Here is a 16,261-nt window from a genome sequence, read left to right as displayed (position 1 = left end):
AGTCATAACATTACTATGCATGACCCGCTGAACACGGGTAGTGATCTTAGAAAGTATAAAATGAGATTATTGATCACACCAAATTAGATACTTTACAATATTCCATTATCATTATGCAATAATGCATATTATTCATTTGTTTTACATGACTAATTAAACCATTTTATCTTACTTTCTAAGCAAGTTTTCATGCACGTACCTAAATCTTTGCAGGAACATCAAGAACACATCAACATGTCAACGAACTTGATTAAAGAAGCGATTGCACCGGCAAAAACACCAAGGTGATTTACCATACTGTTTAGTATTTGTGTTTGTTTTTCTGTTCTATTAATATCTCTAGATTTATAAAAAAAAATATGGTTTCAAATTGTAGAAAAGAAGATGAACTAGTTGAGAAAATCACAGAGGCACAAGAATCTGAACTATCATGCACGATATTTGACCCGATAAAAAGGATCAACGACGGATTTAAGCATTTCAAGATTTATGAATTCAAGTAAATGGATAGAGAATTATGTCATATTTAATATCGTGATCGTATTTAGTAATTTACTTACACCGGTTATTCTTACATTCGCAGCAAGTATCCTGATTATTACCGTCAACTGGCTGAGAAACAAGAACCTAAGGTAATCATAGTATCATATATGCAAATAATAAACCCTTTATTTGTGGTTTTGAGATGTTTTTCTAATACATATTTGAAATGGTGCAGTTTCTAATATTTGCTTGTTCGGATTCCCGAGTTAGCCCAACTAACATCCTGAACCTACGACCCGGGGAAGCTTTCATGGCTCGTAATATCGCAAACCTGGTCCCTACGTTTGATCAGGTTAAAAATACAGTCCTTCGAGTTAAAAGTCAAGTGCTTGTAATACATATATATGTCCTGCAATTTAATTTCTAATAAATTATTTTGAAGTTAAACTTAACGTACAACACGTCAAAAACTGATATTTAGAGTAATTATCCGTTTTATAAATTTGTAACTTTGGTTTTTCTTAGTAATGCTTTGTTTCGTGTGCAGCCTAACAACTCAGGAGTTGGTGCAATCATTGAATATGCAATCTTAGCTCTCAAGGTTATTTTCATGAACTTGCTTCTTAAAACAGTTCTTAAAATATTGTAACGCTCTTAAAACATGTGACACGTACTCATGTCGACGATTGCTATAGGTTGAAGTTATTGTCGTTATTGGACACAGTCGATGTGGTGGAATCCAACGACTAATATCACTTCCTGACGATGAAACATCTTAGTAAGTGTATACATTTATTACGTTGTTTGTCACAAAATAATGAACCAAATAACTACTTAATTTGATAACTGATCATTATTTAGCAAATTAGATTTTAATAATTTAAACTCTAACTGTCTTATTAACCGTTAACAATCTATATTCATAAATCATAACGTGACCAATGAAACTCCTAACTTTCAATTTCATTGCTCTGGGCAACCACACCTTAATGAGCAGTAACTTCGGATGCTCCAAACTTTTATTTATATCGCTAGAAAACAATTTACAAAAAAGTAGTCAATTGTTCATTAGAGACACATAGCTTTTTCATTAAAGTGGCCATGCCCTTAGCAACAAAAATGAAAGTCACCAATGTCATGAATCACATCGTGAATATAGATTATTTTTGACGGTCATGGTTTTGATTATTAAAATCTAATTTGCCTTAGTTAATGAATGACGTTTATCATTAGTGAAACATATAACGTTCTAACTGTTGTATCTATTCATGATCTATAGTGACTTCATAGACGATTGGGTTAGCATAGGTGAACCTGCGAAAGCAAAGGTGCTGGCCGAGCATCCAGACGCAACAGGCGAAGAACTTCAAACACTGGTTGAAAAGGTAACATCTCTTCAAACATGGTTAAACAACTTAATTAACAAATGATATTATGTTTCAATTATGTGCTTTGTATATATCTACGCAGGAGTCGGTGAAGAACTCGCTAGGAAACTTGCTATCCTACCCTTATGTTCAATCTGGACTAGCAGATAAAAAGCTTAAACTATTGGGAGGATACTACGATTTCGTGTGTGGGAAATTTCATATAATTAAAGCTGATGATATCGAACCAAAAACCGACATAAAAGAATGATCAAGTTCATGGAATTCACAATGCTATTGTCTTTCTGTCCGGTTATCTCTACTTTCTGTTTCATGAATAAGCACAATGCATGTGCACTTGAATAAGCTCAATAAGTTATGGTGTTTTCTCTTGTATTAATTTTTAAATATTCATGTTAATTTGAAGATTATGTTCAATGGTTTGTCTTGTTAGGCTATAGAACGTAAAGTCTAATCGTGTATGTGCCATCTTTATTATATGTGAGGATCGTGTGTTAGTTATAACTAAGCACATCCCGAATAAGGCATTTTTAGGGGGTGTTTTTGAGTGTTTGTCCATATCTATCATTTTTTTTATTGTGAATATAGTTTTTATCATGTGCTTTTGAGTTGAGTTTTTTCACAAGAACTACCAAAAACCCAGTTGTTGCAGGTGGTGGGGCCATGCTGGGGGGGGGGGTCGTCTGAATTTTTTTTTTCGTTAAAGGTGGTGATCGATAGCATGACAATGTTTTTTTGTGTTTTTAGGATCCCTTATTGGATGAGTTATTGGTGTTTTAAAAAATGGTGTTTTTACGATGTGGCATCCGACTAGACATGTTTTTTTGGTGTTTTTAGGGGGTCCTTATTGTGGATGCTTAAAGAAACTTTTGGATTGATCATTGAGTGTTATATATGAAAGCTTTGGAAATCTTGTTAAAAGATACAAGACTTTTACCTCATTAAGGCTATTCACTATGGAGGGGCTTTAGAGCCCCTACACGTTATCGTATAGGAAATGGGGTTTCGAAGCCCTTCGCTATAACGTTCCGTTGTGATTTAAAGCCCCTTTGCCGTCACAATATATATATATATATATATACACACACACACATATATGTATGTGTGCGTATGAGTGAGAGAGAGTGAAAAGCACGAGGGCCCACACAATCCACTCCTTTACTGCCTATCGCCCGAAGCCCCCCTCCCCCTCCCCCCCTACCGCCCCTATGCGGTGTTCCCCTCCTTTACCGCCCCTAAAGCCGCCCATAACGTGTAGTCTAAGGGATTTTATGAACCCATCTCCTGAGCTACTACAAGGTTCAGAAGCTTCGTTCAACACATTTATAACTTTGACCGATTCAGAGGTTTATGATTTGTAAACCAATCACGCTTGGGCACGTTGTTTTTAGAAAGTCTTTGGGTTAACGTCTTGTTACTTTTGGGCTAAGGTCCACATTCGTTTGTGGGCTTAGACAACCAAAAAAATCACTAGTTATTTACTTATGTATGGGTTGTTGGGCTCTGGTTCATTACAAATATTAAACAGAAAATTCCACAAATAAAAGAGTATTAACAATTAACAAACAAGACCAACAAAAACCATTATCTAACAAAGCTTGAGCTCAATATGTTTAATTTAACTTGAGCTCGACTCGTTTCTATCTATATTTCTAAGAACTCGTATAAAACATTATTGTATATAATAGCATGAGCCAATGTACAACAATAATTTGATTTGATCTGTGCAAATATTGTAATAGTTATAGTTGATATGGTTTCCATGCTTAACGACCTGCATTGTAATTATATATATTGATTCATGAATGAGAAGAAGGCAAGGAATCCCATTAAAGTGATTATCATATTCTACATGGTATCACGAGAAACCTAGCCCACCTCTTAAAAAACAAATATTCCGGCCGATTTCTTCTTCTGCTGCCATTCTCACAAACCTCCTTCTCTACTACCCTACTATACATATTTTCTTTCCCCTTGAATCCATGGAATCAAAAATCCACCCAGCCGTAACCGTCTCTAATATCAAAAACTTCATCCCGGTTACCCTTGAGATGGAGTCGGTACACTTTTCTTCGTGGTCCGAACTTTTCAAGATTCATTGCAAAGCTTTCCTTGTCTATGATCACTTGCTCCCACGTGTCATTCCCGACCCTAAACCCGACAAACCAGAAAACTCCGATACACCCAAACCCGGACCCCATGCCGTTGATGAGTGGGAACGGCTCGACTCCATTGTGTTACAATGGATATACGGAACGATTTCAAGTGACCTCCTACATACCATCATGCAGCCTAACAATACCGCTCATGCAGCATGGCAAACCCTCACCGATATCTTTCACGACAATCAAACCACTCGGGCCTTACAACTAACTAGCAAGCTATCCCAAACTCGCATTGACAACTTTCCTAATGCCTCCGCCTACTGCCAAGAACTCAAGAGTATATCCGACTAACTCGCGAATTTGGGAAAACCAATAGCCGACCCCGACCTTGTCATCCAACTAATCACCGGTCTCAACGAAAGTTATGCTCCGCTCGCAACAGTTCTTAAACACACAAAACCCTTACCCACGTTCTATGCTGCTCGCTCTCAACTAATCCTTGAAGAAACAACAAAACCCGCCACCGCCATGGCGGCTTCCACCGCCGCTGGAGCCGCTTTACATGCTACAGCAATAAAACACAACCCCTCTACAGTCGATTACAATCCCACATCCTCCAATGATCCTCCTCGTGGACGTGGACGAGGCTCCGGGGGACATAGTCACGGTCGCGGCCGTGGATATAATAGAAGGGGACGTAATTCGGGCTACAATCAAAACCCCACAGGGTACGGACATCCTTGGCAATCTGGTGCACAAAATAATTTCAGCCCACAGTGGCCCAACAATGGTCCATCTCCTTGGTGTAACCAATCTGCCTTAAATCAGCCCACATGGCCCAGTCCCCCTTGTCCTCACCCAACTACAACAGCCCAAAACAACCCTACCGCAAATGGTTTTCTTGGGCCTAGGCCCACACAGGCTCATTATTCGGCGTATGCACCAACAAACATCGAGCAGGCTCTATACACTATGTCGCTCTACCCTCCGGATCAGACTTGGGATATGGATACCGGAGCCACTCAACATATGACAAACAATCCAGGTAATTTTCAACCCTTTTTTAATAGTGGCAATTCTCATAATATAATTGGCATGACAATTCCGGTCGCCGGATATGGCACTCAAACCTTACCCAAACCTTTCCCTCCCCTAAAACTCAACAACGTCTTATACGCGCCTAAACTTATACAAAATTTAATTTCTGTTCGTCGCTTTACGATTGATAATTGGGTTTCAATTGAATTTGATCCGTTTGGTTTTCTTGAGAAGGATTACAAGACCCGGGTTCCTATCATCCGGTGCAACAGCAGCGGTGACCTCTATCACCTTCTTCCGTCTATGCTCTCAAGCCTCCCTAAGCCATCTACTTTTGTTTCCGTGTCTCAAGATCTTTGGCATCTCGGTCACCCGGGGCACGATATATTGAATAAACTTAAGAACTCTATTTCTATTTCTTATGTTAAGAACAACAAAAATGTTTGTCAGTCATGTGTGTTTGGCAAAGGTACTCGATTACCATTTTATGATTCCACTTCATGTACTTATTATCCATTTGATATTGTTCACAGTGATGTATGGACTTCACCAATTATTAGCACTGCTGGTCATAGATATTATCTTTTATTTTTAGATGACTATACAAATTATTTATGGACCTACCCAATAGCTCACAAATCACAAGTTTTCACCACCTTTACAACATTCTATAAACAAATTCAAACTTAATTTGAAAGAAGGATTAAATCCTTACAATGTGATAATGGCACCGAATATATCAACAACAATTTTAAACAATTTTGTAATGAGAATGGCATGTTGTTTCGTCTATCTTGTCCGCACACGTCGTCCCAGAACTGCAAGGCGGAACGCAAAATCCGCACTATAAATAACACCATTCGCACCCTTCTAGCCCATGCTTCACTCCCTCCAAATCTATGGCACCATGCCCTTAACATGGCTACCTACATACTCAACATCCTACCGAATAAACTCCATAAATATCAAACCCCTACCAAACTTCTTTATAACCGCTCTCCCACATACGACCACCTTCGCGTGTTCGGATGTCTCTGCTACCCACTCTTCCCCCCCCCCCCCACTACAATCCACAAACTCGCTAACCGCTCCACTCCGTGTGTTTTCCTTGGCTACCCATCCAACCATCGAGGCTATAAATGTCTCAATCTCCAAACGAATCAACTCATAATCTCTCGACACGTTGTGTTCGACGAGACAATCTTTCCTTTTGCCCATTTATCTTCACCTACTTCCACATATGACTTTCTAGATCACTCAATACATCCCTTAAACTGGCCCCACATCCAACACCCATCTACCCAACAAATCCCACACCAAAATATATCTCTCCAACCCACGGTCCAAACCCCACCTACTTCCCCAACCATCTCGGCACAAACTCTCACCCCAACCACCTCGGCCCACTCAACAGTAAACTCACAATCCTCAAATACCTCTCAACCCACCTCAAATACCTCAAACTTGCAACCCACTACGCCTTCACCCCCTCCCACACCCACAGCCGATACACACAACTCCCAACCACCTTCGCAACCCGCTCGAACGATGCGAACTCGAGCCATGGACGGTATCTCGAAACCTAAAATACTATTTAACATGACCAATGAATATAATGCCCTCATTAAAAATGAGACTTGGGAATTAGTTCCGAGACACCCGACCATGAATGTCATTCGAAGCATGTGGTTATTTAAGCACAAATTTAAATCAGACGGTACACTAGAACGCTATAAAGCTCGTCTCGTGTGTGATGGACGATTACAACAGGTCGGTGTGGATGTGGCGAAACATTCTGTCCAGTTGTTAAGCCAGCTACTATTCGAACTGTGTTAACTTTGGCACTCGCACAGTCTTGGCCTATTCATCAGTTGGATTTTTGTGGCATTTGAGCCAAAACAAGGTACACCTTAGTACGTATTTACCGATTAAGCAAAAAAATGCCTTTTGCGTAACAAACGCACGATTAACCGAACGGGTCGGGTTATGACCCAGATATCTCGGGGGGGGGGGGGGGCATCTATAAGTTATATACAATCTATACAAGCTAAAATATTAGAAATATGGTCTTAGTTTGATAGTAAACAAGTTAAACGAAAATATGCTCGTTTAACTACCCGCTATAGATTTAAACGCGAAAGATAGTTACAAACCAAGCATTGTATCATCCGTTAAGCCGAAAAAGACTTACCAAACACTTATTTGAAATGTTTTAAGCGATCCGTGAAAATATTTTTGATTTTTACAAACATACAGTATGTTTTTATAATTTTACACAAAACTAGCCGAAAAACACTCGTTTTGACGCTGTTTAACGCACCCGATAAGTTTTTCGCGCTAAAAACCGAACCCGAACTAAATTTGGACCGGGATTTTTATATTTGGGCTTAAGAAATCAGAATGTTGGGCCAAAACAGCCCAAAGGGGGCCCTTAAGGAATCCCGATCGGACAGCCCAACCCACCCCCCATTCTTTTTATAAAACTTGTTTTGGAAGCTTGTTTATTCATTTTGGTTTATAAAAGTTGAGGTCCAAGCAGCTGCAAGCTGATTTCCAGAAAACCTTCAAACCCTAAGTTAAGGAGCTTAAATAAGTAGCTTTTGTACTTGTTTAACCTTGATTAATACCATAAAAACATGTCTTGGTTACTAAAATCATTCCTAACCGTGTAAAAATCCTAAAAATGGTCCATAAACATGTTTTGATCATACACATGGTAAGGAACCTGTTTTGATAGTTTTTTTTGGCCATAAACACGGATTAAAGGGTTGAAACGACGTTTTTACGGCTCGAAAGTTCGTTTTTGTGCACTAGCCGAAACCCTAAGTTAAGGGCTGTTATGTTGATGAAAAATTGCTTGGTTTGTGATATAGGACTTGTACCTAGCTTTCTTAGAAGCACAAGAACCTGAAAACTTGATTAAAAAGTCGGAAACGAGCCAAACCTGCTAAGGTAATGCCGAAACACTCGCTTACGGGCTATTTAGGTTAAGGTTGTGATGTGCATATTTTTAGGACTTGAAATTTTTCAGGAACATCAAGGAACCATGTCAATGAGTCCCTGTTCAAATTTGGTAATTTTTCGACCATCCGAGAATATTTGGCGAATTTATTACCAAATTGGGACGTTTATTTGGGAAAAATAGCTAAAATACTTCAAAAATTATGAAATTTTTCTGGGAACTCAGATTTGATGTACTTTGAACACATATGAATTTTGGGATCATTTGGTGAAGTTTAAAGGTGTTTTTTACATGCGTTCGTGTGAATTTTTATAGCCGAATTTGGGCTGAAAAGAATATCGCACGAACTTTTAACATTTTGAAATTGATACGGGTTGATTTGGGATATGATTTGAGCATTCAGGAATTTTTTTGGAAGTTTTGAAAATTGTTTGGGGTAAACGGACGATTTTCAGGCGAAATATAGCTGATAAAATGAATTTTTATAAATTAATAAATCAGTAATTAATTCCAGAAATCTTTTTATAAAAATCTACATATTTTAATTGATAATTTTTTAAATTTTCATAATTTAATGATTTACGGTTAATTAGTTATGCTAATTTGAATATTAAACAAATTCAATTTTTATAAAAACCGGCAAGTTCGCGACTAGTGAATCTGCGGGAATATCAAAACACCAAGAGTGATCAAAAATCATATTTTTGGACTAATTAAGTGAAAATGAATTTTTCTATGAAAAACCTGGACAACCCGGATGGATTGTGCGCGTTTCTTCTTAAATCAAACTGAATAAACGGAAACGGGCCCGTTGGCTAACCAATACATTTACCCAAGCTTATTTTCCTATAACTATTTTTTGAACGCGTAAACGAACAACTTGGCCCAGCTGGGAAAACGGGAATCTGAGCCAAGTTCGGTTTTAAGTATTAGACATTGAACAACATTACAACCTAAGCCTATTGCCACTTTCTGGGCGTTCCAGCTACACCCATATTAGTTATACAGCCCAGTTTAGTATTGAGATTATAATAATATTAAAATATTAATATTATTATAATATTGATTGTAGGAACTACTGATAGCAGACCGAACAAACCACGAGCTGATACAGTACTGATTATCTACTAAACCGTGAGTTTCATGACCCCACTTCTAAACTGTTTTACGAACTTTTGGGGTGAAAAGCATGTTTGCTTATATCTATATACTTATCTGAAACATGTGATGATGTGAATTATCTAAGTGCTAACACATGAAAGTCCCCACTAACACAGTGATTAACTTCGAGCCGGTGGCTTGTGAATAGTACTATTGGTTTGACAAACCCAGGCGGGGCCAGCACAGTTGCTGAGACATTATCCCGTTTGCACATGTCCATATTTTTTTTACGAACCAGCTATGTAGTGTTAGACATAGCTACCGGGGCATGTTGTGGGCAAAAAGGGGCCATAGTGGTTGATTGAGCGTGAGAAATGGAGGCACGCAGCACGAACAGTCCAGGCTTCACTGTAGCTTAGCATAATTACATCACATACATCATTTACATACATACATACTTATTTCATGATTACAAGTGTTGACTTGTGAATACTCATTACTGTTTTCTTGAAATTCGTGAAACTCACCAACTCTAGTAGTTGACCCGTTTTAAACTGCTTTTCAGGTATACCTAAATCGAAATGATTTGGTGATCTGTTACTTTCCCAAGGTGTGTGGTTGATGCTATGTGAATAGAAGCAAGGGCGTTAGTACTAAGAATGTATAGTTAACGAACTAGTTTTGTTTGTATCACCTAGACTGTAAAACAATAATAGAATAAAGAAATGTAATATATTGTAAATTAGTGTGTAATGTTTCTTTATAAACAATGTGTTGATACCAGAGGTGTCTGTTACATTCCCGTTTTACGCTTCCGCATTGTGCTAGTCGGGGTGTGACAATGTTACCAACGCATTTTTACATAGCAACCTTCATGAGACTGTTAACATGTACCAACCTATGGGGTTTCGAAACAAAAATTTTCCCAATCACGTTTGTCGGCTAAAGAAATCATTATATGGCTTAAAATAGGCACTGCGGGCTTGGTACCAATGGTTCACAGATTATGTGCTAACTTTGGGTTTTACTCAAAGCAAGTGTGACAACTCTGTATTCACCTAACATCATCACACTCATACGGCGTATCTTCTCCTGTACGTGGATGATATTCTCCTAGTCACCTCTACTGATAGTCTTCGGGAACACCTAATGGCGGGTCTCGCAAAAGAATTTGCCATGAAAGACCTCGGTCCGGTAAATTACTTTCTAGGTATTCATGTCTCTCGATCTAGAGACACTATGTTCTTATCTCAACATGCGTATGTGATGTAACACAAAGTGTATATCTTATTGCATCAAATTACCTTCATATTTATCCCGAACTTCATGCAAATTCATTGTTTTAGGTACTTATTTGAGTTATTTGTGAATTTGCAGGTCCGGTTGCCCGCCCGACAAAGAAAACATGAAAAGGGGGCGTTTCGGGGACAAAATAAGCATTCTGCCAGACCTGCATGACCATGCTTGCCAGTGCACTTGCCAGTGCCAGACCTACACGACCATGCTTTCCAGTGCCGGAGCCAGTGCCGACCCCGCACGACCATGCTTGCCAGTGCCGGAGCCAGTGCCGCAAGAATTCAAAAGTGCACGGCCGTGCATGGTCGTGCGGATGCCCGTGCATGACCTGCACGGCCATGCGGGCCTGTGCCGATGACCGTGCCAGAACAGAGAAATCTGACTTTTTGGTCAGATTAAAGCCAATGGTTAACTTTCCACAAATAGGCACGGTCGTGCAAGCCCGTGCAAGTGCCCGTGCCAGACGTCCAGACAGCATATATACACATCCATTATCCTCATTTTTGGGTGTGGAGTCTTGGGGATTTTCTCTCAATCAAGTGCAGCAATTTTAGGGGATTCTTGGAGGCTTCCACCAACATAAGATTCATCATTCCATCCTTCAATCCTTTCTTGATTTTGGTTTGCATTTCTATGGTTAAGAGCATGTTTTGTAAGCTTATTTTTAGATTGATTGTAGTTGTATTAAGCCTTATGGGCTAAGACCTTTACTATCTAGACATTGTTGAAGTTTTTACTATTGTGATTTTTATCTATGTATGGTTATGGTAATTTGGTTTTCTTTCAAGGAAATGTTGAAGTTATGAGTTGATATTGATGGTGTTCATGCTTGTTAGAATTGCATACCTTGTTAGTCTTACAAATGTTTAGGCATTCATGTTGGAAAACTATGTTCTAGATGTTTGTTTGTAAACTTTGAATGTTCATGTTTTTTTTGTTTACATTGCTAGGTTAGGAATGACTAGTAAAGATTAGTTTAGTTATAATATTATTGATGAGCATGAAACCCTACACTTGATATTGGAAAATTGATGAGTGTTGTTATGATTCTTGACTTGGTGATGACTTGCTAGTTAAAGTGTCATAAGTTGATGTTTAATTCATGAGTTTAGCTAATTTAGTGTAATCTTAGGTGGTTAGAATGTTTTTCATGCTAGCTTTCCTTTGATTATGAGACTTTGTTGTTTTGACAAACAAGTTAGTCTATGTTTAATTCTTGATTGGAAGCCCATCATGATGATTATTTGTTAGTATTAGGTTGCTTGATTGTAATCTAGTATTTATGTTTAGATTCATGATGTTTACCATATCATTGCTATTTTATCACATTAGTAGAGTGGATGCGTGTCTAGGTAGTCTTGTTGGATTGATTGTTTCTTGTATTTTTACTTGCTTTGTTTTCATTGTATGCTAGTTTAGTTAGTTAAAAACTCAAATTAAGATTTCTTTGTTCGGTAAGTCATTTACAAAGATTTAGTACTAGAAAATTACCGTATCCATGGATTGACACTCGGTTCTTGCCGACACTTTATTACAAACGATAGGTACACTTGCCTTTCGTGTGTGGTTTAGTTGTAGGTGAAAACCTATTTTTAAAACCCGATTTGTGTGGAACTTTTATCCAAATTTATATATATATTCACACACGTCAAGTTTTTGGCGCCGTTGCCGGGGATACGGTGATTTTTCGAGGACGATCCGAGTCTTTGATTTAGCCTTGTTTATATTTACGATCTATTTTATTTTACTTTATTTCATTTTTATTCATCTTATTTTTATTTATTTTTTAGTGTCTTTTACTTGTTTAGTTATTTTTTTTGTAGCCACTTTGTGTATGTGTGTTATTTTTTATATTTTTTGGTTTATTCATTATTTAGTTCATTTTCATTTCATGTATATGTGGTGCCCGTGATTCTTTTGTTTGAGTGTTCCTTGCAGTAATTCCTATGGAGCAGCACTACTATAGAGATTATTGTGAAGGATACCATTATGATAACGGGAATTATCATATGGAGGTTTGGTGCGAGATATGTGGAGAACCCCATCACACACATGATTGTTATTATTCAAGTGGGTGCCCCACATATTTAAATGAAGAACCTTACCCTTATTCACAACCATTTGAGGGTCCCAACACACCACCTTTCCAACTCGAGCTTAGCCCGGGATTTCTAGAGTATTGGGAACAAAGAATGAAATGTTGGGACGCGATGCTCGACAAGGGGATACAAGATGTTGGGATACCACTACCGATGATCGATACTCGTGAATCTGATGAACAACTCCGTAGAATAGAGGCCCAAAGTATTGTGATCAATGAACTTTGTGCTAACTATCGACGGGAGAGTTTGCCTTGCTACACGAATCACAACATATATTGGGATGATGAGGATGAAATTAAATCACCAAAACCCTTATCCATTGTTGTGTTGGAGCAAACTCAAGAACCGGGGACCATAATGGACAAAGTGCAATTCTCAAGCCCACAAAGTACCGCAAAAGTCCCACATCCGGTTCATATTATTCCATCGTGGGAAGACGAGTTTGGGGATGAGTTATTAGGTATACCACTCATGGAAGTGAATGAAGAAGAGTTCGATCCGGTTGGCGATCTTAATGAATTGGAAGCCTTATTATTTGGAAAACCAACCGTGGAAGTCATGAAAGAGCCGCACCAAGAAGAAAAGTTACAAGTGAATGGGTTCACCAACAAACCAATGACTATGGTGACATCCGATTCACTTCCTTGCACCAAAGAATGTCCGCCCATGGATGAGCATGATGGTGGATCGCCACCCAAATCAAAAACACCACTGGAGAGGGCATGGAGAAAGCCGGACCAACCAAAGTTCAAGGCGTGTCAATGGTTATATGAACACATCAAAAGTATAATAAAATGCCCAGATGATCGCCTTCTTCACTACATTAATTGTATCAGGTTTGGTCCGGGAAAATTTAAGTGTTGGTGGCATGACCCGTTTATTGATTTTTTTTTCCAAAACACTTTTTATCTAAACGAGTCGTATAATAATTTTCAATATCATAGAGCCACCCGTTTATAAGTGTATTCGCCTATGATAGTATGTAGGGTTGCACCGTTTTCCCTCGTTGGTGCAACCCATTTGTGTGTTTCTTTTAAGTATTTTGTTTTGTTGCAAACTATATTTTGATGGTTTGGATTGTGTTGGTTTTGGGATTATGTTTGTTGGATGTTTTTATTATATATGATGGGTTTATAAAGTGTTTGTTAGTATGTCAGTGGCATGTTATGGTTTCTTTGGTTTTGGATGCTTTCACGCGTTGTCAGGTCTTTGGAGGCACTTCTGGCAGTTTTCTGGATCAGGGGAGTTTTCTGTTCTCTCTCTTATACATTTCATTTTTATAGTTTTTTGTTGTGCAACGAGGGCGTTGCACAATTCAAGTGTGGGGAGGGAATTTTATGAATTTTGTTTGTCCAAACTTAATTTTTTGCAAAACTCCTAGAAAAATTTTTGTAGCAAATAATAACTACTAAGCAATTTTAATTCAACTTTAATTGTTTTGTCAAAGCATAAATCTTTAAGACATTCAAGCCAAAAAATCTTTAAAAAAACATACCTTTAAGAATGACAAACAAGATTCACATTCAGGGTACAACAAATCATGGCCTCACCCTATCCAATAGCGCGGATCTCAGCCTTCTTGCCTATACGGATGCAGACTGGGCCAGGTGTCCAAACACCCGCCGCTCCACCTCAGGATATTGTGTATATTATGGGAATAATATTCTATCCTGGTCCTCCAAGCGCCAACCCACAATCTCCCGCTCCAGTGCCAAAGCAGAGTATCGTGGGGTGGCCAATGTCGTAGCTGAAATATGTTGGTTGCTTAATCTCCTCCTCGAGCTTCGGCGCCCTATGTCACAGGCCACCCTCGTTTATTGTGACAACGTAAGCGCTATCTACTTGTCTGGTAACCCCGTTCAGCATCAAATAACAAAACACATTGAGCTCGATATACACTTTGTGCGCGAACAAGTTCAGCGGGGTCGTATCCGAGTTCTCCACGTGCCGACTCGACACCAAATCCCGTACATATTCACGAAAGGTTTACCTCGTGTTCTTTTTGAAGACTTTCGATCCAGCCTAAGCATTCGGTCACCTCCTGCTTCGACTGCGGGGGTGTAATGGCATGAGCCTATGTACAGCAATGATTTGATTTGATTTGATTTGATTTGATTTGATTTGTGCAAATATTGTAATAGTTATAGTTGATATGGTTTCCATACTTAACGACTTGCATTGTAATTATATATATTGATTCATGAATGAGAAGGAGGCAAGGAATCCCATTAAAGTGATTATCATATTCTACAGTATATACACATATATTAGGATCTTTTGACGAGTACATATTAGGTGTTTCGGACTTTATTCATCACGATAGAAGATCATTAAATAGCGCATATATAGGATGCGTGCATTTCAACTCAGTTACGCCGCAATGATAATTGTACAAACATACTTTGCATCATGGAGTATGAATTTGAGCATAAGAGTTTACCTATTATTCTTATGTTCATTTACTTTTATATAGAAAAAGACCCACAAAAAAATAATTGATAAAAGAGTAAAGTGCTAAAATCGTCCCTGGGGTTTGATTAATTGTGCGACTTTCGTCCAAATAGTTTCTTTTTTGCAACTGGATCCTTAAGGTTTTTCATTTACTGCCAATTTCGTCCAAACCGTTAACTATGTTAATTTTTAAACGGTAAGACAAGGATATTTTGATCTTTTCTGTTTACTTATTATTTTATCCAATTATTTAATACCCAACATGTTCTTAATTTTCAAAGGGTAAAATATAAAATTACAAAGTAAAACAAACTTTACATTTTTATTCACCGACTTAACCTTACTCTCCATCTCTAATATCCAGAACCTTTGAAATTCCGTTCACTTTGGCGGCGGCCGGTGACGAGCAAGAACGCATCTCCATCTACTCCATCTCTCTCTCTCTCTCTCCCGTTTATGTTTACTAACGAAAACCAAACAAACTACCAAGTTGAAAATCATAGCGAACATGGTAGGGTTTGGCCGGAGATTAAAACGAAGATGCAGATGGATCAAACGTAACTGAAGATGAAACCCCAATAAAACCCCTAAATCTATGTTCATGAACTAAAACCTAGATTTAAATGTGATGAGGGTCACCGGAGATGCAGATCTGGCCGACAACCATCATCTGGATTTCAGAGGTTAACACCATCCCCCTCGTCTCTTCGTTTAACCTAATGGTCCAATAACTGCCGGCAACCATTCTCCCTTGACTTGACAAGCATCTCAAATTTTCGATGGGTTTTTTAGAGATCTATGAAAGTAACAAGAAGGCCAAACGGAAGGTCTAGGGGCGACGATGGAGTTGTCGGAAACCATGGCGATGTAAAGATACCGACGACTTAGTGTGGCAGCGAGATGAGGCATGGAGGTTAAGATGGTGTTTGGGATTGCTTATTTTCACCAACTTATAACTAATTAACTTTTTAAAAACTAATTGGATGTTTGGGATTGCTTATATTGTTTGAATTTGGTTTTATGAAAGAGGATGAAGGAAGATGGTGGTTGTGGGGCCACATCTGTTTTTGTTTGGATTAAATTAAAATGTGTTGGTAGATTTACTGAATTGCCCATGAGTTAACGATAGAAATAAACGGAGTTGGTGATTCGGACGTAATTGGTAATAAATGAAAAACTTCAATGGTCTAGTTGCAAAAACAAAATTTTTTGGACGAAAATCGTATATTTGACCAAACCTCATGACCGATTTTAACACTTTTCTCTTGATAGAATATATCAAAAACATTTAACAGATTTAATAATTTGCTTGTAAACTGATACATATGATGCACA

General features: G+C 38.3%; 2 protein-coding genes across 2 annotated transcripts; both read left to right on the top strand.

Annotated features, from left to right (window-relative positions):
- Positions 1-234: 234 nt before the first annotated feature.
- Positions 235-2,121, top strand: LOC143636933 (carbonic anhydrase 2-like). The gene is made up of 8 exons (XM_077104410.1): positions 235-284; positions 377-499; positions 584-632; positions 719-835; positions 1,031-1,084; positions 1,179-1,261; positions 1,763-1,868; positions 1,954-2,121. Exons 1-8 carry the CDS (start codon positions 235-237, stop codon positions 2,119-2,121), a joined length of 750 nt encoding a protein of 249 aa, XP_076960525.1.
- Positions 2,122-3,853: 1,732 nt separating this feature from the next.
- On the top strand, positions 3,854-4,327 carry LOC143636911 (uncharacterized). Its single transcript, XM_077104392.1, has one exon. It carries the CDS (start codon positions 3,854-3,856, stop codon positions 4,325-4,327), a length of 474 nt encoding a protein of 157 aa, XP_076960507.1.
- Positions 4,328-16,261: the final 11,934 nt, after the last annotated feature.

Source organism: Bidens hawaiensis, unplaced genomic scaffold (assembly GCF_021521415.1).
Source record: "Bidens hawaiensis isolate Kalapana, Puna unplaced genomic scaffold, B.hawaiensis_p1.1 tig00008086_1, whole genome shotgun sequence".
Lineage (NCBI taxonomy): Eukaryota > Viridiplantae > Streptophyta > Magnoliopsida > Asterales > Asteraceae > Bidens > Bidens hawaiensis.
Note: the sequence above shows the minus strand (reverse complement) of the source record. Positions and strands in the feature narration are given on the sequence as shown.

Bases quoted from the DNA above. Each gene is read 5' to 3' on its own strand.
- LOC143636911 (XM_077104392.1), top strand. From the start codon at position 3,854: ATGGAATCAAAAATCCACCCAGCCGTAACCGTCTCTAATATCAAAAAC.
- LOC143636933 (XM_077104410.1), top strand. From the start codon at position 235: ATGTCAACGAACTTGATTAAAGAAGCGATTGCACCGGCAAAAACACCA. The intron at 285-376 runs GTGATTTACCAT...TTCAAATTGTAG, and splicing joins GCACCGGCAAAAACACCAAG to AAAAGAAGATGAACTAGTTG. The intron at 633-718 runs GTAATCATAGTA...GAAATGGTGCAG, and splicing joins CTGAGAAACAAGAACCTAAG to TTTCTAATATTTGCTTGTTC.